Genomic DNA, 17,561 nt, shown 5'->3' with positions numbered 1-17,561 from the left:
TCCGTTCCGTAATACCGTATCGGCGTACCCATCATCGCCCCTTAGTTGTTGACATCGGTCATATAATCAATTGTTCCGTCTTGATCATAGAGCGCTTTAATGACGAAGGGAAATGGACGGAATCCAGGACACTTGCATCACGTGTCGGGTAAGGGGCGTGGGAGGGGGTATAACCGGTATGGAAACATTATCTCGGTGTTTCCCATCCTGGACGTAGAGAAAATTGATTTCTTAATCTAGGTTCGAGTGCTAGTATATGTATGCCTGTCACCATGAACAATAAAGAAGACATCGGCTGTTGCCTTGATCAGCCGCTGTTCTGAAATTGAATAACTATCGTATTACAGTACATTTAACATTTGATATTGATTGAGGTTTAATGTTCGGTATCATTTCGCCTTCATATTATACTTTTGTACTGTTTCGAAGTTTTAGTTTCACGTTCAGATCAAACGGGCTGTGAAATATTTCCATTTCCATAATTCCATTTATGTAACTACCACATTTATGGTGTTTTAATATTATGCGTTACCTAATTAAAATTCAAGAAAATCCAACTATTTTTTTTGTAAGTATACTATATAACTATATAAATTTTAAATTAAAACTCCACTCCAGTAATTTTCCTGTCACCTTTAAGATTTACGACGATAGGAAAACTTACTCTCGAATTAAATATAGTTTTAGAGAGTAGACAAATAACATTGTGCTGCCGATTCGTTCTGCAATCATAACCATTTGGTTGAAGAAGACACAACAAGTATCAGTGTGTGTATACCACGTGATAAATTACGTCATATATGCTACGTCGGAAGGCAATATTTTGCTGAAAATAAAGACTTAAATCGAAAATATCTTTTACTTTACTACACCATTTTAAATGAAACAAAGGGCAGTCTATGCCGCTTAAATAGCCCCGCCTTCGTTTTAGTACCGAAGTTTGATAAAGTTATGAGTTTCATCAAACACTTCGACAAACCTGTTTCCAAAATAATGTTTTGACAGTGCTCCATCAGATGGCCGTATTGTGAAAAGGTTTGTCGAAGTGTTTTGAGAAACTCAACTCTCAATCAAACCCTGGTAAAGACCGAATGCGGGGCTCCGTAAGCGGCGTAGACCGTGCTTTGTTTCATTTAAAATGGTAAAGAAATATTGAAAATATCTTAGTTTAAAGTCTTCATTTGAAACAAAATACTGCCTTCCGACGTAGCATTTATGACGCAATTAATCACGTGGTTTACACACACTTGGTATATACAAAAATGGAGAGGGAGAAAGAGCTGGGTACAGTGCCTGAAAAAGGGAGGCTAAGTATGTTGCTATTTCAAGACTGCTCTGAACTAAAGCTGGCCATTTGTTTTCTTGTGTATTCCTGCTGCATCGCAGCCTACACACAGCATGCGGGGAACCAAATTGCAAATGTCAGCCGTAAAACTTCAATCGGAACACCTTGGCCATAATCCAACAAAATTGAGGATTTCGAACCTTGCCGGAGATGGCCGAGTTGTTATGAAAGCCGGAAACATCTCTACATAATGCAGGGCAGATCCACCAGTTAAACAAAAAGCATTGTAATACGGACAAAAACTATATGCGCCGCCCGGGAATCGAACCCGGGTCGCAAGAATGGGAATCTTGCATGATACCACTACACCAGCGGCGCTGTTTTTTGTTCCAAGACAAAACATAAGTAAACAATCAAAGCACTGAATTTGGTAAAGACTTTCTACGGAAAAAGCTGGATTGTGCTGGCAATTCGGTTTTCCATCAGTACCATTCTTTGCTTGAAGAATCCACAACAAGTATATCGGCAGAAATTGTTCTGTACGAATCACTGACACTCTTTCTTTTTATGTCTTGAAATTCGCAATTATCGCGTTGATTATCGCGTCATTCCCATTAACGCATCGTGAGAGTTTGTTGGCGAAACATCGCCCGACTAATCCGCGAAATGTGATAAAAAAATGAGAAATTGTTTCGCAAAGAAAAAGTGGGTCCCGACCAGCATCAACGTCAGTATGACGTTTCTTCCGTGTGTTTCTTACGGGAACCCACTTCCGAGAGCCGTCTCCGTCGTCGTTTAGCCCCGACATGAAGAGAAAGAAAGAGCTTGTTACAGAGCTTGAAAAGGGTGAGGCTAAGCATGTTGCTATTTCAAGACTGCTCTGAACTGAAGTTGGCAAATTGTTTTGTTGTGTATCTCTGCTGCATTGCAGCGCACACACTACATGCGGGGAACCAAATTGCAAATGTCCACCGAAAACTTCAATCGGAACACCTTGGCCATAATCCAACAGAATTGAGGATTTCAAACCTTACCGGAGATGGCCGAGTTGTTATGATTGCCGAAAACAACTCTACATAACGAAGGACGGGTCCAAGAGTTAAACTAAAAAGTCAGTATTCATGGCAACACTGACAAAAACTTTATACACCGCCCGGGAATCGAACCCGGGTCGCAAGAATGGGAATATTGCATGATACCACTACACCACCGGCGCTGTTTTTTCTTCCATGATTACATATAAATAAAAAAATAACAACACTGAATTTGGTACAGGCGGGCAGCCTTTCTACGGAAAAAGCAAACAACATTGTGCTACCTATTTGTTTTTCCATCATTACCATTCTGTGCTTGAAGAGACCACAACAAGTCTATCCGAAACCGTTCTGTACGAATCACTGACACTCTTTCTGTTTATGTCTTGAATATCGCAAGTATTGCTTTGATGCCAACGTCTATTCTATCTACGCATCGTGACAAGATGAGGGCGAAAATAGTGCGGCTCATGCGCAAAATGTAATCAAAAGAATGTGAATTTGTTACGGAATGAAAAAGTGGGTCCCGACCAGCTTCTACGCCAGCATTCTTTTATACGGGAACACCCTTCCGAGAGCCGTCTCCGTCGTTGTCTAACCCCGACATGAAGAGAAAGAAAGAGCTTGTTACAGAGCTTGAAAAGGGAGAGGCTAAGCATGCTGATATTTCAAGACTGCTCTGAACTGAAGTTGGCAAATTGTTTTGTTGTGTATCCCTGCTGCATTGCAGCGCACACACTACATGCGGGGAACCAAATTGCAAATGCAATCGGAACACCTTGGCCATAATCCAACAGAATTGAGGTTTTCGAACCTTACCGGAGATGGCCGAGTTGTTACGATTGCCGAAAACAACTCTACAAAACGTAGGGCAGGTCCAAGAGTTAAACTAAAAGGTCAGTATTCATGGCAATTCTGACAAAAACTATATGCGCCACCCGGGAATCGAACACGGGTCGCAAGAATGGGAATCTTGCATGATACCACTACACCAGCGGCGCTGTTTTTTGTTCACATATTTAAGATCAAAGCAGTGAATCTGGTGAACGCGGCGAGGCTTTCTACTATTATTAGTATTTTTTTAAATTGAATGTTTATTTTGACAAAAAAAAATAATGTCACGTTATCATCATCGTACTGTCGCGTTTTCGTTAATGTAGTTTCGTGATTTCGCGTTTTCATCATCGTACTATCGAGTATCGCGTATGAGATTCACACATCCACAAGTGATGGCCCTAACGGACACTATACAATATACGTATGCACATTCATGTTGAGACAGGGGATATATCATGGCCCATACATTTTTTTAAAAATATTTTATATCATGAAATGTCCCAAACCAAGCTATATTATTAATAATACGGAGAATGAGTAATCGAAAGTTTGATTGTATTTTTTTTTACATAATAGTGCAATCTGTATAAGTTTTTTCCCCAATATTTGCCATTCAATAGTTCCTCGGGTTTGTAAGTACTTGAATGAGTAATGTGGCTAAATTTAAGGCTTCTGGCCCCAATTTCTTGAAACTGCTAAAGCTTAATAGGCTAAAGTAGCTTATTTCAATGTCACAAAACACATATTTAAATGCGATTTTGGTAAATAAAATATGGTTTATTGTGATAAATAACCATATTAATATTAATTCCTATTTAAAGTCTAATAACTCTTATTGAAGTTAATATTATGCAAATTAAAGACAAAGAAAAATAGTTGGATTAGGTTAATCCTCTAATAAGGGACTTAAGAAGTTTCGAGAAACTGGGGCCTGAGGATTGTCCCTGTAGATTCCATTGTTTTTATGTACTTTTGCTGTTATGTCTTTACGTAGTACTCCTTTCCGTGAAATGCCACTGAATGGTGGATATGGTTCCCGGTGTAAAGCGAACACTTTGATATGCCGGGTGTCAGAAGGAAGGATCCACAATCCGGAAGTTTAAGGCATTCTATGCCACATGCCAGCGGGGAACCAGTGTTAACGTGTTTGAGAGGCGTGACTTCCGGTGGAGGTGATACGTCCTTTGCCATCATCTCAAAGTAACCGCCCTTAGAGGATGGACCTGGAAATATCATTAGATTACAACCTGCATTCCCAGCCAGTTAAATCGCATATCGGCCTTGAAAAAAGTAACACGCTCAGTCGTTACAAATTGCAGGTTTACAATTTAACAGACATGACGTTATAATTTGTTCCCCCTCTTGCTGCGCCCTTCTTTATCATGAAGACTTTACATTATATGTTTTAACTATAACAAACATAATTTTGAATTAGAATTAAGTTGCTACAACTTATCAACACAGTTAATTAAGTTGCAACGCATTTTCGTACGTTTACTCTCGCTATATATCCTTGTTTCTCTACAAAATCTATTGACAACGAACCTGGTTTTGAATTCTGGCGCTTGCAGACACATTTTTCAGGCTGGTCGCAGTCAAAGCCTGCGTTTAGGATGTAAAACCTGCTGCTCTGAGATACAACCGGTTTACATTGACCGATAGCGCCCCGTGACCAATAAATATTAAATCCCACCGCAGGTGGTGGTGGTGTTAGTAGTTTATACTCCGGGTCCCGGCGTGAGCACATTGAAGGGTCCCAGAGTGACAGTTCAACCACCGCACACCTATCCCGGGCGGTGAACCAGTACTAGGTGCCTTCACTTTTGCAAGGAACTGACAACTTCTGTACATGCCAGGGGCAATGGTACAGTGCGGATGGTCGTAGAAAGGATTTCATAACCAATCACAACAGAAGTGACCTGGTCCGCCCGGGAATCGAACCCGGGTTGTCCGATTCACAGTCCAACGCTCTACCGACTGAGCTAACCGGGCGGTCCCACCGCAGGTGAAATTTTCCCCGTCTTAAATACAGCGCCGATGTCCGTCTCAGACACAAGTGACGCCGGTGAAGGGCCAGTAAACGAGAGACAGTATGCCTCGCATTCGCTGAAAGTTTTGTTCTGTTGTGAGATCAAGAATTCCTCTAGGCCGTCTTGAGAAGGGAACCAATCAAATGCTAGAACGATAAACGATAAATAAATAAATATTTTGAAATAATAAATAAATAAATAAATAAATAAATAAATAAATAAATAAATAAATAAATAAATAAATAAAAATAAAATAAAAAAAATAAAAATAAATAAATAAATAAATAAATAAATAGATAAATAAATAAATAAATAAATAAATAAATAAATAAATAAATAAATAAATAAATAAATAAATAAATAAATAATAATGAATTAAACTATATGTAGGTTATGAATACTCTGAGTGCCGAGGATGAGGATGGTTAAACAATGATTTATGTGTTCAAGTAAAAAAAACGGATGTACGTCAAAAAGAATAAGCTATGTTATTGGTCATCTTTGTTTTACAAATATAAGACTAAACTTTGATCTCTTATAAATACGGAGTACATGTATATCGATGGCTTCACTTTCAAATGCCGAAGCTACAATATCCCATGTTTTCAGTAGCAATGTTTTTAGTATTTAATCTTGGTAATTTGATTACTCGTTTTTTACAAAATGCTAAAGTTACAATTTTTGAAGTTAAATTTTCTGAAGGTTCGGCATTTGTGCTTCTATGTGAGATGTCCAATCATTGCTCGACATTTCGATCACGTGATAACGCACCAAATTCTCATTGGACTATTTACTCGGCATTTTGCAGTTCTAGATGCGGCTCGCCTTTATGATTTTCGTGATGTAAAACTCCGAAACAGAACAGAATGCAGCTTCGGCATTTTAAAGTGAGGCCATCGATATGCTTCCTTATACTACTGACATTAGTTTAACGAGTAAGCTTCAATATTTAAATCTGCGGGCTTAGAACAAAGGCTATATATATTTTAAAAATGCTATAATGCCCATCAAATAGCCACACGTTTAAGACCATAAACGGTCGTGATGGACGAACGTATAAGGTTACAAAGCATGTGTATAGTCAAGGATTGAAACTGACGGCACTTGACTATGTGGACTTTTGGACTGAGGTTGTCATGTTGCGTATATCAAATACATTTTCTAGAGATTCACCGCCTATGTATCATAGCAACCTAGGATTTGAAACAAACAATAATAAGGAGCATTAAACATATTATTTTACACTACAAGGAAAATCTTTAATTAATGAACAAAAAATGGTTTCCTATTATATTGTTCTATATCATGTTTCAGCAGGCTATAAACCTTTTTCAATTACTTATCATCACTGACCCATGAACGTTTCACACTCCATTTAATAAAACCCATATACCTATAATATTTCAGAGATAAGCTTTCCTTAATGTCTGTATATGAAATCATTTTGACCAAGAAGACGTTTGCAGGATTGAAGATGAACTCGATGCATTATTTCTAGAAATGTTATACTGGGGCTATCATAAGACTTATGACATTATTAAAAGAACAATCAGCTGAACAGATGCAAAAAAGAAAAAAAATCATAATTAAAACTTCATAATATCTGATAATATCCAGGTACCACCTAGCCCTGCATTGACGCCTGGAAAGTGAGATCGGATACCGGGCAATACCGGGAACCGGATACCGGGTATTAGCACCCTCAAGCGCTCAAGAGTCAAGCGTCTATCGGCGTTTACGTTTCCATTCATGTTGAAAGTTGTTTGTTTACATCTCGCAACGGTAGCAGCAAGATGATCGCCAAAATCTTCCTCATTTTGAATTTATTTTGCAGTGTTAAAGGTATTTTCCATTTATAGCAATTCATATCTTAATGCAATAGAGTAGATAAAGATTTAGTTTCCCATCTGAAATATTTTATTTTGCTGTTTGATAGATATCTAGCTTAAAAAAATAATACACTGTATGATTATAAATGTACAGATGAATTGATGAGAGATCATGACCGGAGGATCATTCGAAGCTTTCTGTCTCTCACACAAAAGGTTATGCATTTTAGGGTCTTCATCTTACCCAAAAATATGTCCAAAATGCACTTCAGACTATATATTTTTTTAATTCTTAAGGAGTACCCCCAAACCCCCTTGCCAACACTTTTAACCAAATAAATTTCAGTTCTGAGGGAGCAATGTTCATGTAAGTCAAAAGGTCATGCCCCTATGTTACTCCCCCTCTAACATTAAATCCTGGACCCACCCCTGCAAGTGTTGCTCACCGCGATGCTTAAGCTCCATCATGTACACTGCTCCTGCTCTTTTCATTTCATGCATGTGTTTCTTATATTTCAGGAGCCTTAGATGATAAATTTCACTCATATGACATCGTAAAGACCAAGCACATTCATGTTCACTCTTTGTCAAAACGAAGCATTGAGGAAAGAAGATTCACCAAAGAGATCAAACTTTCAGCATTCGGCAAGTAAGTACATGTTCATCATGTAGTGTTTTTATTCAGCCCTTTTATGGCCGAAATACGTCCCCATTCCCTTACTGAAAAAGTATATATTTTTCCCTACTCTACCTATGGAAAAAAATCCCTTTTATTTTTTAATTCCTTTTTTTAGGGGCATTGACCTCTTAACATTTAGAAAATGAAGCATTATAGTGCTATTCATGAATATAACGCCAAATATTTTTTAACTGATCCATGTAGTGGGCAGAATAATTAATTTGGCGATATTACATTAATTTTTTAACAACTAAATAATGTTTCATCATTTTTTAATGATTTTTTTCAGGAACTTTACGATTCATGCCAAACCTAGTCATCTGTTCAGCTCCACATTCAAACTACGAGCGGTGCATGCCGATGGATCAAAAGAGGAAGTGTTTGGCTTCAACCAAGAGAACTTCTTTGAAGGGGTAGTTGAAAGTAAGTGACATATTAATAGAAACCCAATCTATAATAAGCATATACAGTCAAGCCTCGTTGGCTTGACCTCCCACCAGGGACCGTCGAAAATACATCGAGCCTCGGAATCAGCGGGAATGATTATCTACAGTAAAAAGAAATAGGTCCTTTACATCTAGTTCGAGCCAACGAGGAATTCGAGCCAAGCGAGGTCGAACCAACAGGTTTCGACTGCGGTGTGAATATTGACATGTCATTATTACAAATTTTAGGATACTACGTGCTTATAAATGTGTATTCAAATGTGCCATATCATTATATCCCCTGAAGGGAGAAACATCCCTCAGAATTTCAATCCTTTCCCCAGTTTCCTGGCAGGGGATAAATATCTGGCTTCAAAAGAGCTCTATTTAATCTTAGCCTCGAAATAGACATTTTAAATACCATTAGATGGTTTGAAACATATTAGGAAGATGGTCCCAAAACCTTCAGAATCAACTTTGTATAATGTAAGATTGTTTCTTTCCTGTAAACAGATGATAGAAATTCGGAGGCAAGTTTTCACATGGATGACAATACTGGCGTGTTCACGGGGGTGTTTGCCACCAATGGCGAAGAGTTTGTGGTTGAGGTATTCCCTCTTTTAATTGTTATTTTATTTTGTTTACACCAGTTGTGAATCTAGTTAATAATTATTACAACATTATACTGAATCATGCTCGTTGGCACTATTTTACTCCTACGTGTATACATGTGTAGGGTGTTTTTTCACTTTTCACTTCTGGGGAAAAATTCTCAGAGTACTTCTTCATAGTTTTTCAAGTACTTTTTTTAAACAATTAAGTTTTAAATATGACTGGAGTGGTGTCCCTTTTCAAGATGGACGTGTTTTTGTTTATCCTAAATTAAATCAAAGTTTTGAGTTTTCTAGTGACCTAATAAACACGTTTTTTGGACTTTCAAGTGGTTGGAAACATTTCTCGAGTATGTAAGCTTTTTAATACTTCACGGACTGGTTCGTCATTGAATTACTTAAAATGTTTAGACAGCATTGTACATTGCATTATCGATAAAATATACATGTAGGTCAGCAGATATCGGATATTGGCTAAACTGACATGTATACAACGGGTCACGCTGAATGAGATAAAAAGTATACTGCGCAACATTAAAAATGGCAACCCCGAAAACGACTAATACTACACAAGTGATAGACAATGAAAATGATAGGAAAAGGAAGAAAAGTGAAAGTATAAGCGGACCTAGTGAATTAGAAATAAGTGTTGAAGAATCAAGTAAACAAAATAAGGAGAAAAAGAAAAGCAAGAAAAAGAAAGCGAAAACAGTAGATACAGTATTTGAAGAAAGTGTAAGTGAAAGTGACCACACAGCTGAACATGAAATATCAAATATTAAACAACAATTGAAAGATATGAATAACAAAATTAACGGAATGCTTTCTAAAATAGATAAGTCTACCTCTCTGTTGGAGAAGAAGATAGAAGAAATTTTAGACAGAGATAGTGATGGCCAGACTATTAAGAATCTAATAAAGGAAACTTTTAGTGACATGAAAGAACAACTGTTAGGTTCTGTTACTCTTAGAATAGAGAAATTGGAAAGCATTCAGTTTGATAAAGAAAATGAGAAGGATATTCATGACAAAAAGATGACATCTCTAGAAATGGCCGTGAAAGAGAAGACCGGTGAAATAACGAATCTTCGGAGAAATCATTGAAAATGAAGATAGGCATGAAAAGTTCAGGAATGTCAGTGAGCAATACAGTAGGCTAAATAATATAAGAATACGTGGGCTACCAGAAAGAGCAGATAGTAGAACAGTCCCAGAGTTTTCCGAGGAATCAACAAAGATAGTCGTGCATGAACTAAAAACATGAATGGGCATTGATATATCCTATTCTGATATCGATATTGCGCATAGGCTTAGAAGGAATAGAAACGGCAAAAGTGACGTCATCATTCGATTTATTTCTCGCATGAAACGTGATGAAGTTATGAGAAATAAAAAGAAAATGTCAGGCAGCGGAATGTTCCTCTATGATGATCTTACTGCTTTAAACTATAATGTTTTCATGTGCGTGCGGCTGAAACAGAGGGATGAAGTGTCTAGAGCCTGGGTATCAAATGGAAAGATCTTCTATAAGGATAAAACAGACAAACTGTACCGAGTAGATTTCGATGATTATCAGAGTTGGCTGGACTTACCATGGCCGCAGTAATATGTGTTCCGCTATTTTACGTTGTGCAGTATACACTGTGCATTGTGGAGATTACGTATCTATCGGTGCATAAGAACTAATCGCATAGTGTCACAGCTACATTTATAATTAAATAGCATTATAATTTTCTGTTAAAACGAAAACATATCCGTTGTTTGTAAAACTTGGCACAAATAAAAAAAGTACATATTTTTTGTTTGTTTTGTTATTTTTTAAAATAAATTTACTAAATACCATAAACAGAGCACATCTTTGTTTATAGATTACCTAAGTTAATGTAATACACCGATTTTGTTATAAATAGAAAATATCATTATGTAATTTAAAACTATGATAAATGTATTATTTATTATTCATAATACAGAGCCCTGGTATAAATATCAATGTTTACTGTAACAACGTGAAATGATCGTATCACTCTGAAGTATTTTAGTTTTAGTAAAACTTGCATGAGTTCTTTACCGTTTCATTTTCGATAGTAAAGACAATATGCATTACATCTTTTTGTGATCATTATACACGTACATAAGTTCTTTAAAACAAAGAACAAATACATGCTTCTTAATCTATTTTTGACATAGCTTATACTTGATACATGTATTGACAAGATACAGAAACAAAACGATACACACAAGTATTGTATATATGCTATCCATGAAAAGTTGTTAGCTCAGCTGTTGTGTGGCATTTTAGTTAAATGCTTCACAAATGAGTTTTATACGTGTCCCTACATTTTTTTTCCTTTTATTGTTCTTGATATTTGAAATATGAAAAGTAATACTTAGATATCAACCAATAGCTCAAGCATGTGCGATTGTATAGTTTTTTTTTAAGCATTTGTATATTATGCAATTTGATCGAACTCTTTCTGATATTTGTTTTCAGGATATATTTAGGTACGACTCTCATTGCTGAACATGTATAGCTTTTTGTGGTAGTCAGCTTGTGTATGCTTTCTAACGCATACTTCTTTTTCATTTTAGTAATGTTTAAATTTTATGATAATTACTTTTGCTAGCAAACATAATATTCCCTTTTAATGAGTCTTTTCCTTCTTTTGTAATTTATAAGGCATCTTTTTGTTTTTTTTCTATAATAAAGATACTTTAAATTTAAAGAGATAATATGTTCAAGTCAACATAATTAAACGGAAAATTTCCTTCCAATCGCTGAATAATTAATAAAATATCGTTTTCCTAATGTTAATTTTATCAAAGTCCAAATTATTGAATACCAGTCCAAACTGTATAATAATACAATGCTAGCATATTTTTTTATGTCTTTACAATTTCTGTTTTAGAGGGTGAATTAAACATCATTTTCAACCTACCTTATGGATAGAACAATTTGCTCGTTGAATGTTCGTGGTTTGTCAAACAAAATCAAACGAAATCAAATATTTTCATGGCTAAAAGATAACAAGTTTTCTATTTGTCTATTGAAAGAAACACATGTTTCAAAAAGGAATTTTGGACAATGTAAAGATGATTGGGGTGGATATTTTTACTTCAGCGGCAATTTTACAAATAGTGAAGGTGTTGCAATACTGATTAATCCTAACTGTCTTGTAGAAATAAAAAATGTTCATGAAATAAAAATAGGCAGAATTTTAGGTTTGGAATTAACCATAGAAAACAAAGAGTTACTTATTATTAACCTATACGGGCCAAACCAAGATGAACCTCTCTTTTTTGAAACATTAGAAAATTTCATAAATGAATATAGTGATCGAAACATAATTGTTGGAGGAGATTTTAACAACTTTTTAGATAGTAGTTTAGATAAGAAAAATGGTAATGTTGAATTACATAAGCGATCGAGACAAACTCTATTAAACATGATCACTTCCTGTAACATTTTTGATGTTTGGCGTGAACAACACCAACATAAAAAACAATTTACTTGGCATTCAAATACTGAACCTATCACCCATAGCCGATTGGACTATTTTTTAGTTTCAAATTACATGCAAAATATATGTATAAGTAGCAAAATTATCCACGGATATAAAACTGATCATTGTATAGTATATATAAAAATAAATTTTTCTGAAATCAAAAGGGGTCCAGGATATTTTAAAATAAATAATAGTATACTATTAATAAGCGAATACCAACAGCTTATAAAGGATACGATAACAAACACTGCTGAAATCAATAAGGAAACAAACCCCATAACATTTTGGGAGATATTAAAAGGAAACATAAGAAACTCAACAATAAGTTTTTCATCAAATTTAAAGCGAAAAACAAACGAAAAAGAGAAAAACATAATAAACGATATATCTAATTTAGAGCAAAAGCTAAATAATACAGAGTGTGACAGTAACCAAATAATAGAAGCAATTTCAAAACTTAAAGGCGAACTAGACGAGATACTCACTAAAAGAATAAATGGAATTATTTTAAGAGCAAAAGCTCGACATGTTGAAAATAATGAGAAAAACTCTAAATACTTTGCAAACCTTGAAAAAAGGCATGCAGAAATGAAAACAATTCACACTCTGAAAGTTGAAAATAAAATTATTAGTAAACCTTCAGAAATACTGAATGCTCAACGGACATTTTACAAGAAATTATACACAAAAGATGATACTCTTTTAAATCACAATAGTGAGTTTTTCTCAACACCAATTGTCAAACTAAATGATAAAGATAAAGCTAGCTGCGAAGGTATTTTGACAGAATACGAATGCAGACAAGCGTTAAATTGACTAAGAGATGAAAAATAAAAATAGCCCAGGGTCTGATGGTTTCACAGCCGAGTTTTATAAAATATTTTGGAACGATTTAAAAATATTCTTTGTCAATGCTATTAATCAATGTTTTACAGAAGGTAATTTATCTCCTCTTATGAAACAAGGTTTAATTTCTTTAATTCCAAAACAAGGCAGAGATTTAGAAGTGATCTCAAACTGGAGACCAATAAGTTTACTTAATGTAGACTATAAAATAGCAACCAAATCCATTTCAAATAGAATGAAAAGAATTTTAAATAAAACTGTAAGCCCTTTTCAAACAGGTTTTGTGTATGGAAGATACATTGGTGAAAACATACGACTTATAGATGAAAGTATTAACTATCTCTGAGACTCAATACTACAAATAAGCCTGGGTTGTTATTTTTTGCCGATTTTGAAAAGGCTTATGATACTTTAAACCACGGATTTATACTTAAATGTCTAGAACATTTAAATTTTGGTCAAAGCTTAATAAATTGGGTCAAGCTCTTCTATAATGATATCAATAGTGTTATAATAAATAATGGTTTTCTCTCTGAAGAATTTCAAATTGAGCGAGGCGTCAGACAAGGCTGCCCCCTATCTTCTTTCATATTTATCATTTGTATTGAACTGCTATCTAATACAATACAGAAAAATAAACTTATTGAAGGGATACAACTTTATAACAATGAAATAAAACAATCTCTTTTTGTTGACGATGCTACATATATTAATGATGGATCCAAAACATCTTTCGAAACTTTGATAAAAACAATAGATAACTTTGGAAAAATATCTGGCCTAAAATTAAATTCAACAAAATCAACAGTCTTACGAGTAGGGAGTTTAAAATCATCATATATTGCATACTTAGATGGTTATCAATTTCACAACGACAGTCAGGAAGCCAAAACACTTGGAATCATTTTTAACAAAAGCAATAGCAATATGATTCAAAATAATCTTGTTCCAAAGCTACAAAGTTTCAAGAATTGTCTCAAGAGTTGGCAGCACAGAAAACTAACCTTCACCACCTAAATACATCCTTGATGACATTAACATCAATTTTTAAGTTCATTTGGAATAATAAACCCGAAAAAATAAAAAGGAAAGTACTAATGAACAATTTTCAAGATGGTGGCCTTAGAGTTCCAAATATTTATATGTTAAATAAATCGATCAAAGCGTCATGGGTGAAGAGACTACTGGATGAAACAAACAGACATCAATACAAAACTTTATATAATGACGCTTTACATAAATTTGGAGGCAGGTTGGTTTTCGAAAGTAATCTCGACGAAGTAACAATAAACATCATTGCACATAAATATAAGTTTTTAGCTGTAATACTCTTATCATGGTCTGAAATAAGCAAATATATTGAAACTAATAGTTCAAGTAAAACAATATTATGGAATAACACCGACATAAAGGTAAATGAACAAAGTGTATACTATCACAAATGGTATGAAAAAGGTATCAAATTTGTCCAACATATTAATTTCTTGATTGTGTTGTTGAAATATTTTATATACTTTATGAAGCTTAGAGATATTACTCCAACTTTTACAGCTTTCAAAAACTACATAGGTTTGCGATACAAAATCGAACATGAAATTGCATTCATAAATGACAAACTAACAGTCCACGAGCAAAAATGGCATGTATTAAAAGAAAAATTACATTTAAGCAACACCCTCTAGTACAGTCTTTTTTTTCTTTCTACCTTTTCGTAGTTTATAAACTCTTTATTTACTTGTTAATATTTTTTTTCTAGTTTAAAATTGATCTCTGCTTTTTTGTCTTCTATTTTCTTTTTTATCAGTTTGTTTAACAATATAAAAATGTCTATTTTTTCTGTATCGACACCACCCTCACTTCTTAAATAAGCATCACATAATAAACACCATATGTTATACATTACGTATGTATATGATCAATTGTATTGTGTAATGTGGAATATTTAATAATAATAGAAAAAAAAGTTTTAAATATGGAGTAAATTATCAATAATTAATACATCACTCAAACATCATCATACGCTTTGGGGGGGGGGGGGGGAACAGGGTCTGTTCCTTGGGGAAGTAGCCGGGTGTGGGCTAAAGCAAAGAAGGGTAAAAAGGCCCTGATGTGTGTACGAATTGTGGTGTAGTGAAAACTGGGTGAAAATTCCGTTGTTCTGTATTGTGTCTTTGTGGGAAGTGTTTATTTTAGTGTAAGATAGCAAAATGATATAATTCACCGAGTGAGCACCAAATTTCAAGAGAACCTTTGCCATGGTGAAATATTTACTGGTACCGGTGGTTTTGGCAATATAATGCATTCTTACACTGAAGCAAACATTTTTAGCTCACCTGTCACATAGTGACAAGGTGAGCTTTTGTGATCACAATTTGTCCGGCGTCCGTCGTCCGTCCGTCATCCGTCCGTAAACTTTTACTTTAAACAACATCTCCTCATAAACCGCTTAGCCAATTTCATCCAAACTTCACAGGAATGTTCCTTGGGTGGTCCCCTTTGAAAATTGTTCAAAGAATTGAATTCCATGCAGAACTCTGGTTGCCATGGCAATGGAAAGGAAAAACTTCAAAAATCTTCTTCTCCCAAACCACAAGCCTTAGACCGTTGATATATGGTAGGTAGGATCACCAAATGGTCCTCTACCAAGTTTGTTCAAATTATGGCCCTTGGGTCAAAATTGGCCCCGCCCCGGGGGGTCATGGGTATGCTCTATATGTTTATAGTTAAAACTTCAAAAATCTTCTCCTCTGAACTTACTTGGACTAGAGCTTAGATATTTGGCATGATTCATCGTCTAGTGGACCTTTACAAAGATTGTTCAAATTATGGCCTTGGGGTCAAAATTGGCTCCGCCCCGGGGGGTCATGGGTTTTCTCTATATGTTTGTAGTGAAAACTTCAAAAATCTTCTCCTTTGAACTTACTTGGACTAGAGCTTAGATATTTGGCATGATTCATCGTCTAGTGAACCTCTACAAAGAGTGTTCAAATTATGGCCTTGGGGTCAAAATTGGCCCCGCCCCGGGGGGTCATGGGTATACTTGATATGTTTATAGTTAAAACTTCAAAAATCTTCTCCTCTTAACTTACTTGGACTAGAGCTTAGATATTTGGCATGATTCATCGTCTAGTGGACCTCTACAAAGATTGTTCAAATAATGGCCTTGGGGTCAAAATTGGCCCCGCCCCGGGGGGTTAGGGTATTCTCTATATGTTTATAGTGAAAACTTCAAAAATCTTCTCCTTTGAACTTACTTGGACTTGAGCTTAGATATTTGGCATGATTCATCGTCAAGTGGACCTCTACAAAGATTGTTCAAATTATGGCCTTGGGGTCAAAATTGGCCCCGCCCCAGGGGGTCATGGGTATACTTGATATGTTTATAGTTAAAACTTCAAAAATCTTCTCCTCTGAACTTACTTGGACTAGAGCTTAGATATTTGGCATGATTCATCGTCTAGTGGACCTCTACAAAGATTGTTCAAATTATGACCCTGTGGTCAAAATTGGCCCCGCTCCTGGGTGGTCATGGGTTTTCTCTATATGTTTATATTAAAAAAAATCAAAAATCTCCTCTGAACTTACGTTGCTTAGAGCTTAGATATTTGGCTTGATTCATCGTCTAGTGGACCTCTACAAAGATTGTTCAAATTATGGCCTTGGGGTCAAAATTGGCCCCGCCCCGGGGGGTTAGGGTATTCTCTATATGTTTATAGTTAAAAGTTCAAAAATCTTCTCCTCTGAACTTACTTGGACTAGAGCTTAGATATTTGGCATGATTCATCGTCTAGTGGACCTCTACAAAGTTTGTTCAAATTATGGCCTTGGGGTCAAAATTGGCCCCACCCCCTTCGGGGGTCATGGGTTTTCTCTATATGTTTATAGTGAAAACTTCAAAAATCATCTCCTCTGAACTTACGTGGCTCAGAGCTTAGATATTTGGCATGATTCATCGTCTAGTGGACCTCTACAAAGTTTGTTCAAATTATGGCCTTGGGGTCAAAATTGGCCCCGCCCCGGGGGGTCATGGGTATACTTGATATGTTTATAGTTAAAACTTCAAAAAATTTCTCCTCTTAACTTACTTGGACTAGAGCTTAGATATTTGGCATGATTCATCGTCTAGTGGACCTCTACAAAGATTGTTCAAATAATGGCCTTGGGGTCAAAATTGGCCCCGCCCCGGGGGGTTAGGGTATTCTCTATATGTTTATAGTGAAAACTTCAAAAATCTTCTCCTTTGAACTTACTTGGACTAGAGCTTAGATATTTGGCATGATTCATCGTCAAGTGGACCTCTACAAAGATTGTTCAAATTATGGCCTTGGGGTCAAAATTGGCCCCGCCCCAGGGGGTCATGGGTATACTTGATATGTTTATAGTTAAAACTTCAAAAATCTTCTCCTCTGAACTTACTTGGACTAGAGCTTAGATATTTGGCATGATTCATCGTCTAGTGGATCTCTACAAATATTGTTCAAA

General features: G+C 35.6%; 2 protein-coding genes and 4 non-coding genes across 6 annotated transcripts in view; 2 read left to right on the top strand and 4 right to left on the bottom strand.

The window, feature by feature from the left end:
• Positions 1-1,592: 1,592 nt before the first annotated feature.
• Positions 1,593-1,663, bottom strand: Trnag-ccc (transfer RNA glycine (anticodon CCC)). The gene has a single exon. It is a non-coding gene; the product is annotated as a tRNA-Gly (tRNA).
• A 767-nt stretch (positions 1,664-2,430) lies between these two features.
• Positions 2,431-2,501, bottom strand: Trnag-ccc (transfer RNA glycine (anticodon CCC)). The gene has a single exon. It is a non-coding gene; the product is annotated as a tRNA-Gly (tRNA).
• A 748-nt stretch (positions 2,502-3,249) lies between these two features.
• Positions 3,250-3,320, bottom strand: Trnag-ccc (transfer RNA glycine (anticodon CCC)). The gene has a single exon. It is a non-coding gene; the product is annotated as a tRNA-Gly (tRNA).
• Positions 3,321-5,071: 1,751 nt separating this feature from the next.
• Trnah-gug (transfer RNA histidin (anticodon GUG)) lies at positions 5,072-5,148 on the bottom strand. Its single transcript has one exon. It is a non-coding gene; the product is annotated as a tRNA-His (tRNA).
• Positions 5,149-6,943: 1,795 nt separating this feature from the next.
• LOC128243948 (uncharacterized) lies at positions 6,944-8,775 on the top strand. Its single transcript, XM_052961969.1, has 4 exons — positions 6,944-7,028; positions 7,535-7,664; positions 7,984-8,117; positions 8,633-8,775. Exons 1-4 carry the CDS (start codon positions 6,980-6,982, stop codon positions 8,773-8,775), a joined length of 456 nt encoding a protein of 151 aa, XP_052817929.1. The 5' UTR covers positions 6,944-6,979.
• A 495-nt stretch (positions 8,776-9,270) lies between these two features.
• The window catches only part of LOC128243947 (ADAM 17-like protease), a 53,150-nt gene continuing 44,859 nt past the window's right edge, over positions 9,271-17,561 (top strand). The window contains exon 1 of the mRNA XM_052961968.1: positions 9,271-9,786. Coding sequence (XP_052817928.1) covers positions 9,271-9,786 — 516 coding nt within the window. The remainder of the gene's footprint in view (positions 9,787-17,561) is intronic.

This window comes from Mya arenaria, chromosome 8 (genome assembly GCF_026914265.1).
Source record: "Mya arenaria isolate MELC-2E11 chromosome 8, ASM2691426v1".
In the NCBI taxonomy this organism is placed as follows: Eukaryota; Metazoa; Mollusca; class Bivalvia; order Myida; family Myidae; genus Mya; species Mya arenaria.
This window is presented reverse-complemented; position numbering and strand designations above follow the sequence as displayed.